A 14,212-nucleotide genomic window follows, 5' to 3' on the forward strand; every position below is an offset into this window, starting at 1 on the left:
TATTATTTACTTGACTTCGGTAAGTTTATTCCAACTCAAACTGCAAACTGTTGGGCATTATTTAGTTATTGATAGTGTATTCTAAAGTATGTGTTACTAACTGTTTACTCGTTAGGTAAAAATAGTCATTTGCTTTTATATTTAGGAGAAAATTCGGTGAAAATCGCATTAGCCGAAAAACGATTTTGCCTATACTTTGCAGACTTTAGTACTTTATGCTCATACTTTATACTTATTCGATGATTTGTCACTAACAGGGAACCACGGGTCTCCCAAACCATCCGTATTGTCTCATCATGCAGTGGTAAACTGCGCGGCAGATACTGGGGCGTATCGACAAGGAGTCGACGGATTCAACGATAATTGGGTAAATGCTTGTGGAATCTATATTGACGATTTTAGCTTAATACTCTAGGCTCTGGCGGTGGTGTCGTGTACATGACTCTTTTAAAAATTTACTTTCCATTTTCATGTTATATATGCGAAGACATTGCATTCTCTCGCTCTCTATTCCCGTTCCTCTCTCTTTCTCACTTCACATCCTCTATCTCTCTTTGTCATGACGTCATGCACATTAATCATTTTGTTTTCTATTTCAACCAAGGATTCAGTCCGATTCGGAGCAACGATGGATTTCGCTTGTTCAACAAGTTTTTCACCCACATTTCTTCCTATTATACGGGGATGCACAACCATTGTCCTGTTTCGTGTGTTCGATGCTGAGATTATGGCAAAGGCATTTCAACAAGAGAGGTTCGTTTATTTGTTTCTTTAACCAATCTGTTTGGGCGCTTGCATGTGCGCCCTCACATTATGACGTCAAGCTTAAAAACTTATATAGACGAATCCAACGAGCCAAGTCATGGTCAGGATTTGGTCGGCCATTATTGGGTCCCCGCAGTGACTGCCCAATTGGGTGGATTAAAGCCGCTTAAAAATCGAGGTTAGATTCTTTTGTGTTGTAAACTGTCATCATTCTTTTGTCTACGTGTAACACGGGTGATAGAATGCAATTTAAAATACCCTCCAAAGCCGCATCATTTCACATTTTTGGTGAGATTGAGCAGACGGGGACCCAGCTTTGGCTGCCATTGAGGTGTAGGAATGCGTGAAATTGGATTCGTCTATAGCATGCTGCCTTGAAAAGAAAAGAAAGGCCACTCTCAATAAATCAATTGTACAATTTTGTCCTTAACACTTTTGTTGAGAAATAAGAAATGGTGAATTAATTTTCGTGCCCTGATACAAAGGCTGCTATATCTTCATTCTTCAATTATATTCCATGTGTTACAATTTCACCGATCAGTCACGTGAGGCGCAATTGAAATTAGAAGACGTGCTCAGCAATGTCCAGGTTGGATGTTTTAAAGATGGATTTTGTTTGAGATGCTGATGTCAAAACAAAAACATGTCGGTTGTTTTGTGTTTTATTGTTAAAACAATATTGCAACATTTCCATAAAAATATATTTTTATATTTTTCGCTTGTCATATATGTCCCCTTTAGTTGAGCCTTTGTCGCCAAATATTACAATAAATTTACAAATTAAAGAAGCACAACCAAAGTCATTTTCTGTCGGTGCCGGTTTTTGTTATTGTTTTCTATAGGGTGACAGAATGCATAAGCTTCATTAACCAAATAACGGCGCTTCTTAGCCTCCCAAACATCGAGGGTTACGACTTCTCAAGTTTACGAATAGGTAGATTGTTGATGAATGTGAAAAAGATAGAGACAACTACAAGAGATCACTAATGACTACTCCAACAACAAAAACGACGATAAAACAATCATCATCATCATCATCATCATCATCATCATCATCATCATCGTCATCATCATCATCATCAACAACAACTACAACAACAACAACAACAACAACAACAACAACAATATCGTTATGAACATCATCATCATTATCACTTATATTATCATTATCTTTATCGTTATTATTATTATCATCATCATCATCATCATCATAGCCATAATACTACTATCAATACCAACCATAGGCAACAATTACGACGACATATCGTTGTTGTTGGGTCAAGTTGCTTTAATCTTTCTATGTTTCTTCCTTATCGTATAGTATGTATGAGTGGTAGTACAATGCCCGTGTCTTTGCTACAGAAAGCCAGCAAAATTATCAAGAACATAACGGTAAGTTAGAGTGCATAAAATCTTTAAATTACTAAACTACCAGCTGTACGGATTCATTACTATAACAAATGAAGATCGCAGACACAAGCAAAATTAAATAAAGCTACGCGCGCATCCTCTTATCACCACCAAATAATTTAAAATAGGGGACCGTTCACAAACACTTGTTAGGGGCCTGATGCAAAAAGGGGGCCCTGAATTTTTTGACCCTCCGGGGGGGGGGGGGCCTGAAAAAAATGGCCACAAATTTTCCTGGAAAAATTTAGTTCTTATGCTTTTCTATGGGGTTGACCCATAATTTTCATGTCAAAAAGGGGGGGGGGGCGAAAAATTTTCGCGATGATATTTTTGCATCAGCCCCCCCCTAACAAGTGTTTGTGAACGGTCCCTAGAAAACATCTCTGTAACTGTCTCTCTGATTCCCTAGTACTATTTTGTACTTATATTTTGTTAGAACATGTTCGGTATGACGGAGACACTTGATAATATCGCTAACCATCCACTGGATCCCCAAGATGAATTAGATGACAATGCTTTATTCCCATATGGAGGCATGGAGGTAACGTATGCACTCTTAAAAATATTTTACTCAACTTGAGTAAAAAAGTCACAACTGAACAAATTGAGTAAATAATTATTCAAATTGAGTAAATACCCAACATTGAGCTCATATCAATAAATAATACCCTCAATGTTGGGTAATGTTTATCAATATTAGCTCAATGTTGGGTATTATTTTCTCAATTTGAGTATTTTTTTACTCATTTCGTTGAGTTGTGACCTTTTTACTCAAGTTGAGTATTATTTTCAAGTTTAAGCATCGCATAGAAATAACGGCACCGACTGCATAAATAAGCAAGTAACGTCATACCATACGTTTAACATATACTTGGCCTAATTTAATAGTAGGTCTAAGCCTAATTTAGCAGTAAGTATAATCTAACAGTAAGCCTAATTTAACAGTAAGCATAATTTACAATAAGTTTAATTTAATAGTAAGCATAATTTATAGGTAGTCTCATTTAACAGTGGCTTAATTTAATAGTAGGTCTAAGCCTAGTAATTTAACGGTAAGCCTAATTTAGCAGTAAGCATAATTTAACAGTAAGCCTAATTTAACAGTAAGCTATAATTTATTTTTAAGTTTTACAGTAAGCATAATTTATAGGTAGCCTCATTTAACAGTAAGCCTAATTATAATTAAATAGCAAGCCTAGTTTAACAGTAAGGTTAATTTACAGTCAGCACTAGTAAAACTGGTACAATGTAAGAAGCTGTGGTTATTCGTTTGTCTGTTTGATTGTTTATTTAGTGCAAAATTGTGAATGACGAAGGCACCATCGTTCCAATCAATACCCAAGGAGAGCTTCATATGCGCGGGTATCCTTTATTTATGTATTACTGGGGAGAAGAAGAGAAGACTAAAGCAATGAAGGACAGCAATGGATGGTTGCATACTGGGTATGTAGGATATATTAAAGGCACATTCAGCGATTTGCTAAACCATGGAATCAAAAAGCAGGAAAAATTGTGTGACGTCTAAGATGGGAGTTAACCGTGGATCACGAAATGGCTTTGTATACCCCGCACTCATGATGTTGTAAATCCGATTTTGCTCATTATCCTTTACATTTTTGTTGTGTGTAAAAAATCAGGAGGAAGGAGCCATTGACGACCTACCGTAAAACCTCGTCTATAAGCATATAGAGTGCTTCTGATGAAAGCTAAATTAATCCAGGCGCCATTATGGAGTTTGAGCAAATAAATTACAGATCCAAGCATATATAAACACGTATTATTGTAAGACCAATCTATTGTATTGGTATATTTATGCATGCATCGTATTGATTAAGCTTTCATCAAAACATTATATATGCTTGTAGACGAGGTTTTACGGTATTTTCTTATATTAAAAAACCATAAAATTGGTATTTGAATATAGAATGTGTGTAAAACGGTGGTGATGGTTCTCCGCAGCCGTTTTCAGTTCTTTGTTCTTTTTGACGTTTGTTGCTGCGCAGAACGTCTAACTATATATATTTTTACCTTAATGATGATACGTTGATTATTATGTTCTCAGAGATATTGCAGAGATGGACCACAGAGGTTTCATTAGGATTCGTGGAAGGATAAAGGTAACCACTTCGTTTACATCTAGAAGACTAGCGTGACTTGGAAGTCTAAATAAATAATAGACGCATAGCATATTATGTAGATGATTCTTTTATAATACACATCAGTGTCTCGCAATCATGCTCACGTATGTTTCGACAGATATTTATTTAAATCTCTCCCTTGTACTCGCATGTGTGTGATTTATATAGCCTCGCCATCTGACAAAATGCGCGAATGAATAATATCGTTATTTCTACCTAATAGAGTCGGCCTACACGGTACATCTTTGGCATGGCTTGTAATTTACTTAGGTTTAGTCGAGGTTTAGCAAAGATTCATTAAATAACATAGGTACTAGGTATAGAACATTCCTTTAATTGGCACTTTTCTGCCGTTGATGGGGTAAATATCGATATCACGTATAACGAAAAACAGGCCATGAAGGATATCACGTGATTATAATAAGTCGAAAGCGATGTCAAGAAGGATGTGATATCGATGCCCATCCCTTCAACGGCAGGCAAGTGGCAGTTATACGAATACTAATACCATATAGTAAGAGTGAAGCAGTTAGTGGACATTAACACAAACCTACGTACTCTCTTTTTTGCATGTCCGCTATCAATATGATTAAAAATAGTTGTCAGAACACAAAAACTACATTATCATATTTGAACGATTAATGCCATGTTGTTTGTTATTAACATTATAAGTATCTCTTACTACTGTTTCAGGAACTGATCATCAAAAGCGCAGCTAACCTTGCTCCTGCAGAATTAGAATCGGTACTCTCTAGACACCCATCAATAATCAGCGTTCTGGTACGTTAACAAGCTTTCGTATTCAATTAATTAGCGATATTTATTTTCAAAAATGCATTTTTTTAGATTGCTACCCCCATCAAAATTGGGCATAATAGGACTTAAACACTACATAGTTAGTATGAAAACTGTTCTGTTTTTAAGAAATCCTAATAAAGTATTACATTCACTTGCTGAACCAGTGGCGTGCCAAAAGAGGGAGGGGGGGCACAGCCCCCTGTTTGACCTATGAATCGGGGGATGGTCATTCGGGGAAACTGGTATGGTAACGGCCCCGGGTAATTGCTAGCTTCAAAGCCCCATAGGAGGTTCACAAATTTTGTGAAACCAATATTGAACTATAAATAAAACATAAAATTTGTTTGATTTTGATCGCTATATCAAGTATCATCCTTTTTTTGTTGTTGCTCTTTTTCTTTTTCAAACCATCTAAAAAATTGGCTCAACCTTTTTGGGCGTAGTCATTTGGGGAATAGGATTGTGTGCCCCCGGTCAAAAAAATCCTGCACACGCCACTGTGCTGAACAGCCATTGATGGAAATTTTCATAGACGTAGAAAGCAACAGTTGGGTGTGACATATATTATATATTTTGTGTTGTACTGGTTGAACTAAATTACATGCCTTTATGCACACGGAACTATATTAGCCAAAGCTAATGTACATGAAATGAAGTTGGCATGGGTCCTTTATCGAGTTATAAAGTGCTAAATTTCTGCAAGGTGTCTTACCGCTACAGCATGCCGCGTGTTCGTATAGACGGTGGTAAGACCAAAGACGTAAGAAACATATCAACATTATCTGTGTGGTACGAGAACTTTGAGTTTGATACTAACAATAGCATGAATATGGTTCTACTGTATGGTATATAATCACGTGACTAACCTATGGTCACTGATGTTCACGACTCATGAATATGAAATGTCCGATTAAGGTTATTAATTATTTTAAACTGTTGTGATTTGGTAGTTCACAGCATCTTACGAATGGTAGTGAGCTTTGGCAAAAACTGCATTGCTCAATTCATAGCGAGCGTGTAGAAGAATTACAATATCACAGATATGCTTTTATAGGTGCTGCGGTTCTTGAGTTACGTTGTGAAGAGGGCTGAAACAACAACACTTTTGTAAAACGTACATAACTAATTAACAACAATAAATTAAGCAAGTTTGCAGAGTATACGATTTGTAGAATGAACTTTTGCAAAACATCAAGGTGTTAATTTTCAATAATATATTGATCTAGATAATGAAAATCGATTTTTAGGTTGCTTCGACCAACAATACCTCGTCTACCCTTAAAGCATTGAAAGCCTTGTTTTAAGTCGTGCTTGGTGACGTCGTGAGAAAGATTTCAGCCAATTAATGCAATTTAATTTCCCGATATCGAGATTATTTTGCTTTTCGAAAGTCTAATATCTATATTGTGACCCGGCAGCACAAATGAGCCGTAAATTCCCTAAATTGTATTCTGAGTTACGGTGTAAAATGTGTACGAAGGTCGTATTCATCGGTAACTTAAGCTGGCCCGACATCTGTCTCATTTTGATAGTCAAAAAATAATCAATAATCCTATTGTTGAAGTGGATAATAAGCTTCTATCTTAGATGGCTATAGAACTTTTAATAGCTCTGGTCTTTGTTTGCTTTTGCTAAATCCTGTTCAAGTGGTGGGTTACCAGGCATAGTATTTTGTACAGGTATGCATAACCAACAATTAACAATGAGAGAACTTTCTTAAACCTCGTTGACTTGGGGATGATTTGAAATGACCGCCAATTATGACTGTTTGATATTTATTGCCAGCAATGTGGAAAAAGAGACACATGTAAAAACGTAAAAAGCTATAATTTTGTTGAAGGAGCAAAGTTTAACAAACCATAACCCCGCTTCTGGATATCGTTTGAAGTCAAATGATATACCATTTTTAAGTTTATGATGTTTATTTTTAAACACGAAATAAAACAAAATTGACCGGGGAGGAATTTACGGCTCATTCGCCGTGAACGGTCACATTTTTAGTTTGATTTGATCTGTTCACTTTCTATTTCTTTGTTTTTCTTTTGCGACAGGTTGTCGGTGTTCCTGACTACAACACAGGGGAAGAAGTATGCGCGTGTGTTTCTGTCAGGTGCGTTCATTTGCCTTTTAAAAGTATGGCGGACACAATCACTAGTGGAAGTTTTGGAACTTGTTTCGGACATTTTGATGAGAAACGGCCAAAATGGTGAGAATTTAATTTTCTCATTCTTTTGGATGAGAAAATAATAATCGGGGATTAGCAATTGTCACCAGTTTTAATAAGACAATAATGATTGACACACACACCAGGAAGTTTCTCATCCAAGAGAATGAGAAAATTAAATTCTCACCATTTTGGCCGATTCTCATCAAAATGTCCGTTTTCTCATCCAAAACTTCCACTAATGTAGGAGTTCGTGATCACAGTCTTTATTTAACACGCCACGCCGGTAGATGTCATTGTTAAGCAGTGTTTGAGTTGTTGGTGGTGGTGGTGGGAGGGGGGGGTAATAGACAGTCGATAACCGACAATCAATGATCAATTAATTGTCAATATTCAATTAAATTCTAAAACCTAACACGGAAATGATGATCACAGACTGTCATGTTCAATCGCAGTCGCTAAGGATGATTAGGGGGGTATATTTGTGTGGTTGAGGGTGGTGGAGGAAAATCGATAATCGATTATCGTGTAACCCCCTCCCCCACACACCCCCACGTTCAAGTTTCATACGTTTTCATAAGTATTTACTTATAGAGTGCTTGCACATAAGGTCATTAGTTCAAATCATCTCCTCTATAGGCACGCTCCAGAAGATATGCAAATGGATGCAGTACAAAAGAATTATTTGACCACTATCTAAATAAAAGATTAGTTATTTTATTTTTTGCCCACATCATGGCCTATCTATTAATAAATAGTCATGGAAATTTTTTCACGCGGTACCTATGCATTGAACTATATCATGTTGATCACTCACATCTGTAAGATAAGTATGTATGAAAAGAGCGCTATTGTATTCAATCTATGATTGTAGACATACACAGGTGATGGGTGCAACCTGCTTGTAGTGCAGGGCGATATAGTCAAAATTGATACAATTAGTTGTTTTATTTTATATCCACATCATAGCTGATGCACTAACTAATATTCATTGAAAATTTGGAGTGATTCTTTCAAGTAGTTTTAAAGTTATAGCCAAAAGATTAAAATCAGATGTTAATTTTAGCGATTGCCTCAGACAATCCCCGAAAATGTCCTTGAAACGCTTTAGGCATCTTGAATGAAATCAAAAGTGTATTTTTAATGTGGATAAAAATGTTCAATATTTGGAATTAGAAGAAAGCTGGGCCATCAATTAACACTTTTTCCTTCCTTACCCCCAGCATTCAATGTTGCGACACTTTGGAGACACGCTGAACACATTTGCACGTTTCAACATTGCACGGGGGAGTGGGGGACTTATTTTCCCTAAAGACGCTTTAATGTTTCAAGACATATTTCGGGGATTGTATGAGGCAATCGCTAAAATTAACATCTGATTTTAAACTTTTGGCTGTAACTTTAAAACTACTTGATAGAATTACTCCAAATTTTCAATGAATATTAGTTAATGCATAAGCTATGATGTGGATATAAAATAAAACAACTTATTGTATCAATTTTGACTATATCGCCCTGCACTACAAGCAGGTTGCACCCATCACCTGTGTATGTCTACAATCATAGATTGAATACAATAGCGCTCTTTTCAAACATTACTAATCTTACAGATGCGAGTGATCAGCATGATATAGTTCAGTGGATATGTATCGCGTGAACGCTGCAGTGCAGGGCAATATAGTCAAAAACGACCTTTTTCACCTTTTTCAGATCAACGCCCTCCCCCAAAGCAAAAAAAACCAAAACAAAACGAACCAATAAAAAAATCGCATTAGTACGCTCATGAAGTAGGCCTACTTATGCAGAAATATCTTTAAAATTGATCATTTTATTTGCGTGAAATGGTAAAGTGCGATTGTAAATCGTCCCATTGAATCACATAGTGATTTGACGGTTTACCATAGTCTAATACTGAATATTAATACAAGGAGTTTCTTTAATTTAGAAATGGTAAACCGTTGACAAAATTCATAATTTAGGCCGATTTGGTGTCAACTTTTATTTGGAAAGTGTTTTGTTTGAAAGCTTGTTCAAAACTACATCTAATTTTACTATTTTACGCTTTGTTAGCTCTAACATTATTTACATTTTACTGATTTTAGCAAATGTAAATCGTCTGTCGAGATTTACCATTTTCATAATCACGAGAATGCAATGCGCAACCATATATCACGGAATCCCGTAATTATTTCAACATGACAGCGTGGTGTAATGGACAGTGCTTCAGACGGTGAAACGAAAGGCTAGTGGTTCGAGCCCCAACAGTTTCACTTTTTTCTTCTTTTTTTGTGTGTGACTTATTCAAACCAGTAAACTTTTCTTCTATATTCATGACAATTGACATTGTGAAACACGAAAATAAGTTTTAAAACCCTAATTTATCTATGGCATGATAATTGATTGTTTTTTTAATTGTAATAAAGACACACATAGATCCGGACATCTTTAAATGTCATGAATATGGGCAATATAGCAATTGTCAGATAACACTAGTGGAAGTTTTGGATGAGAAAACGGACATTTTGATGAGAAACGGCCAAAATGGTGAGAATTTAATTTTCTCATTCTTTTGGATGAGAAAATAATAATCGGGGATTAGCAATTGTCACCAGTTTTAATAAGACAATAATGATTGACACACACACCAGGAAGTTTCTCATCCAAGAGAATGAGAAAATTAAATTCTCACCATTTTGGCCGATTCTCATCAAAATGTCCGTTTTCTCATCCAAAACTTCCACTAGTGAATAGAATGGCGCTGCATGATTTTACTCTTTTCAATTTGCCGGGTTTTACCCAGATTGAAAAAAGGCCTCCTATCGTGAACGCCATATTTTGTAAAGGGTAATAATATTAAATATAGGTATTCGTACAGTAAGCATGGTAAGATGATAATAATATATGCACGATATCATAATTTGAAGAACTATTTTACGTTCAATCAGATCGCGTTATTGTGGTGATGTTAGAATACACATTTATACGATTATCTTATCGATTTTGATTTATGTTTTGCCGTCTCAACATATAATTATGTAATCTTTACATTCAACTAACCTCACTTACTTTATTAATGTAATTATCTTTACACAGAAAGGAGAATGGCAAGAACACTGTAACAAAAGACGAACTCATTGAATTTTGCCGTGGAAAGGTACGACGATGTAGAAATACACTAAATATAAATGTGAATAGCTACTTTAATAAACTGATACTCACTCAGAAATATTTCAAGCCTTGTCAAGAATCTTGTTTGCACTGGTATGGTATTTCTAGATGTCATTAGAACCGGCAACACTCTTCTTTGGTTTTGATAACGTCAAATTTCCTCGTTGCTGATTATATATGAATTGGTCATAATTTTTTTCCAGTCTGTAAGCCTTTCATCCTTGTTTATGGTGTCGATGTCATTCCCCTTACTTCTGATCCAGATTTCTTCCTTTAGCTAGCGCCTTGTTTTGTTGGATTCTCGACCTATGACCTGAGCCTCACTGGTCCCACCGATTACGTGATTTTGACGGCCAACATGTTCTGCAATAGCCGATTCGTGTATTTCGGAAGCTAAAGTTTTCTTTGTGACCGTGGTGAAGCTCTTGACGCTTACTATTTCACTTTCTTATTTGCATTCTGTTAGTCATGTTTCAAACGACCAGTTTCGCCGACAATGGCCGATGTAAGTTTTGGGCCAGTTTTGGCAAGGTATCTCGTAGATTACCTCGTTCGATTGTAATGGGTCACGCTTGTCCTTAGGATGCACTAACATATTACGAATCTTGCGGTGGGTTTCATGTTAGTGGAACAGTCATGTTTCCTGAAAACTCTAATTAACTCCTTCTGAAAGTGCCTCAACGTATGGGATGATCACAAGTCCTTTGCTCCTTTCTGTGATGTCATTGGATAGCTTTCTCTTAAGGTTAGTATGTTCTTTGCCTGCTTTCACTTTATTGATCAGACCGGACCACTCAGGGTAATCGCAGCTGGCGATGGCTTGTTTTATATGTAAATCCTCTTTTTGCTGATCTTACAATGGCATCTTTCCTATCTATATAACAAAGTTTTCACGACACTTAGCTTCTGATGTGACGGTTGGTGAGATTGAAAGTAAGTATTGGTGTGTCGGTGTTGGTTTTAATACGATAAATATAGAGCTTCGTAGTGCCATCAAGTCTATTGATGACCAGTGTGTCCGGAAAAGGAACTCAAAGGGGAAAGGCAGTAAAATTAAATTAAACACGGTGAGATCAGAATTAGGTGTCTAACCTTAATATCTTGATTTTACATGTTCAGAACACAAGAAGTAAAATAGTATATGTTTGCATTCACTGTACATTACCCGAGTCATGTCACGGTATATTTGAATTTGATTTAGTTCACGTGCCTCATGACTGCAGTAAATCCGACGTCATGAACACCCGGGGGGGGGGGCACTCAACTTTAGAAGTGACGGGTATGTGCCTACCGGTGTTGCGAAGTAGGGACCTATCGGTAACAAAGCGTTATTTTAAAAAAGGGGGTCATTGGGTTAAAAAAGGGGGTCATTGGGTATAATATTTTGAAAAAAGGGGGTCATTGAGTATAAGATTTCAAAAAAAAGGTCATCGGGTAGAAAATTTTGAAAAAATGGAGCAAAATTTTTGAAAGTTTCGGCATAATTTTGAAAAAATGGAATAAAATTTGAAAGTTTCGGCATTATTTTATTGCATTTTGAAGATGCTCTTCTAGAAAATCTAGAAAAAAAGGGGGTCATTGGGTAGCCGCAATGTGTGAATTACAGGGGGTGGCAAAGATCATTTTTTGGCACGGCCGGGGGGGGGGAGGCAAGCGATTTTTGGCAGACCACTTTGAGGATTCAGCACCCCGGGGTATTGCACAGCCCCTCAATAAATTTCCAACATTTACGTTCAGATGTTTAAGCTTTAATTGTGGTGAAAATATTTACCCTTTGTACATGTTGTTTTATTTTATTGGATACGTTTGACAAATAGATTGACATAATTGGGCGTAAATATCACAGAAAGGTGCACAGGATGGTCTGATAACAACATCTTTGAAATTTTGTTCACAGGTTCATGCCCAATTGGTACCTAAATATGTTGTATTCGTGGATAGGTTTCCAACAACGGACTCTGGAAAGGTAACCCCTATTCGTATTCTATAGTCAGTTATATCACTAATATGCTGGGATGTGCTCGCCCGTGGAGTATTTTATTATTGAAAAATGGAGTATTTGGGCATGTTGGGTGACCAATGACCGCTCTGTCGAAACAGTTTTTGGATGCGGTTATTATTCTTAATCATGTTAATGTAAATCCATGTAGAGACGAGGTAATATATCTCACATCCTTGAATTTCAAAAAGGGCTACAAAGTAGACTAGGTGATAGATTCCTGTTGAAAACATTTAGGGGTCACTGGGGAGAACATGACTCGTCTTTGAATACTAGTAAGAATTACAGACAGTTCCATTGTCTTCATATAACTTTGAAGTTAACAGGTACAACTTGTATTGTGTCCATTCCTGTATCTTTGAATTGAACATTTTATTTTCCTCTTTACACACAGTTTTCTCGCAAGGAAATGACGAAGAGGGTAATTGAAATGCTACACTTAACGAAATAGGCATAAGCGAAACCGTGTGCTGTTATTGCTGTCGTCGTTGTCGTCGTTGTTGATGTTATATCAATAACCTGATTAAAATGCAGCAATTGTCGACGAACTTAACATATTTCAAGTAAATGTACAAATGCACCTTTTAATGTTAGCACATTTTAAAATTAAATTGGGCTTCACAGCGAACATATTTTTAAAATGTATAGTATGGATGTGATGGAATAATAAATGTGTTAGAGTTAAGCTATTTTAATAGCTTAACTTAGCTTAAATGCTCAATAGCTTAAGCATTAAAATGCTTATAAATGTAGTATACAGTATAGTATAGTATAGTATAGTATAGTATAGTATAGTATAGTATAGTATACTCTCTAAATTCCAGGTAGTTATTAAAATGACAAAACAAATGGATTTAAATTATGCTCTAATAAAGATTTGAATTTTAAGTCTCTCAAAAGTTTTGTCATTTTAATAAGTCTCTTAGACTTATGTTTAAATCTTAGGAATTTAGAGAGTAGTAGTATAGTAAAGTATAGTATAGTATAGTATAGTATAGTATATAGTATAATATAGTATAGTATAGTATAGTAATAATATAGTATAGTACAGTCTACATGATATTAAAAATAGATTGTAGGTTAAAGGGCATATATCTGAAATTTTGCGTGATAATTAAAAAAAAAATGCTCACACAATCTGGGTGATGCATGGCTTCCTTTTCCCGGGGGATTCTCTGATCGCATTTCTAGAGTGTTTGGTTCTTCTCAGCACTGGATCGTATACGTGCTCTAGGACGTAAATTCCAGCATCACAATTGACAGTTTCATCCCTCGTTTCGACGTCTCCTGATCCTCTCCAGGCATATTTTTTATCCCTGGTCTCCTGATCTATATGGGCTCTCGAGAAAAGAAGATGGAAGGTGAAACTACTAGTCCATAGTCATCATGTACCAGTAGATCGGCTTTATTGTAACCTTTATACTTGACCGGATGAACACTATTGTCATAGAAGATGTGGATAAGAAAGAAGAAGAGAATAGGATCTGAAAGTTGCGGGTGTCCGACTATCCGAGATGGGATATCGAGAAGGCGTAACAGAAGATGAATAATCCAACAATGAAAAATACCACATGCCAAAAATCGAAGAACGCCAATCTAAAAATCAATAAGTCCGCAATTCCATATCATTACCGAAAAAGTAGGAACTAAAGAGAAGACGGCATAAAAAAGAAAATTGTGATGCCGGAAGTTATACCACATATCACGTACGATCCTCTGCTGAATAGAGCTATAAACCATCCTGGGAATAGATCCGCCGGAAAACGAGGA

General features: G+C 36.3%; 1 protein-coding gene across 1 annotated transcript in view; it reads left to right on the forward strand.

Moving 5' to 3' along the window:
- Positions 1-13,927, forward strand: part of LOC140161897 (medium-chain acyl-CoA ligase ACSF2, mitochondrial-like) — a 30,222-nt gene extending 16,295 nt beyond the window's left edge. Inside the window, exons 7-18 of the mRNA XM_072185196.1 lie at positions 258-367; positions 605-753; positions 1,608-1,699; positions 2,087-2,157; positions 2,612-2,716; positions 3,470-3,618; positions 4,238-4,292; positions 5,007-5,093; positions 7,163-7,221; positions 10,369-10,429; positions 12,341-12,409; positions 12,837-13,927. Of these exons, the coding sequence (XP_072041297.1) occupies positions 258-367; positions 605-753; positions 1,608-1,699; positions 2,087-2,157; positions 2,612-2,716; positions 3,470-3,618; positions 4,238-4,292; positions 5,007-5,093; positions 7,163-7,221; positions 10,369-10,429; positions 12,341-12,409; positions 12,837-12,893 (1,064 nt within the window). The 3' untranslated portion in view covers positions 12,894-13,927. The remainder of the gene's footprint in view (positions 1-257; positions 368-604; positions 754-1,607; positions 1,700-2,086; positions 2,158-2,611; positions 2,717-3,469; positions 3,619-4,237; positions 4,293-5,006; positions 5,094-7,162; positions 7,222-10,368; positions 10,430-12,340; positions 12,410-12,836) is intronic.
- Positions 13,928-14,212: the final 285 nt, after the last annotated feature.

The sequence above is a fragment of the Amphiura filiformis genome, chromosome 1 (genome assembly GCF_039555335.1).
Source record: "Amphiura filiformis chromosome 1, Afil_fr2py, whole genome shotgun sequence".
Lineage (NCBI taxonomy): Eukaryota > Metazoa > Echinodermata > Ophiuroidea > Amphilepidida > Amphiuridae > Amphiura > Amphiura filiformis.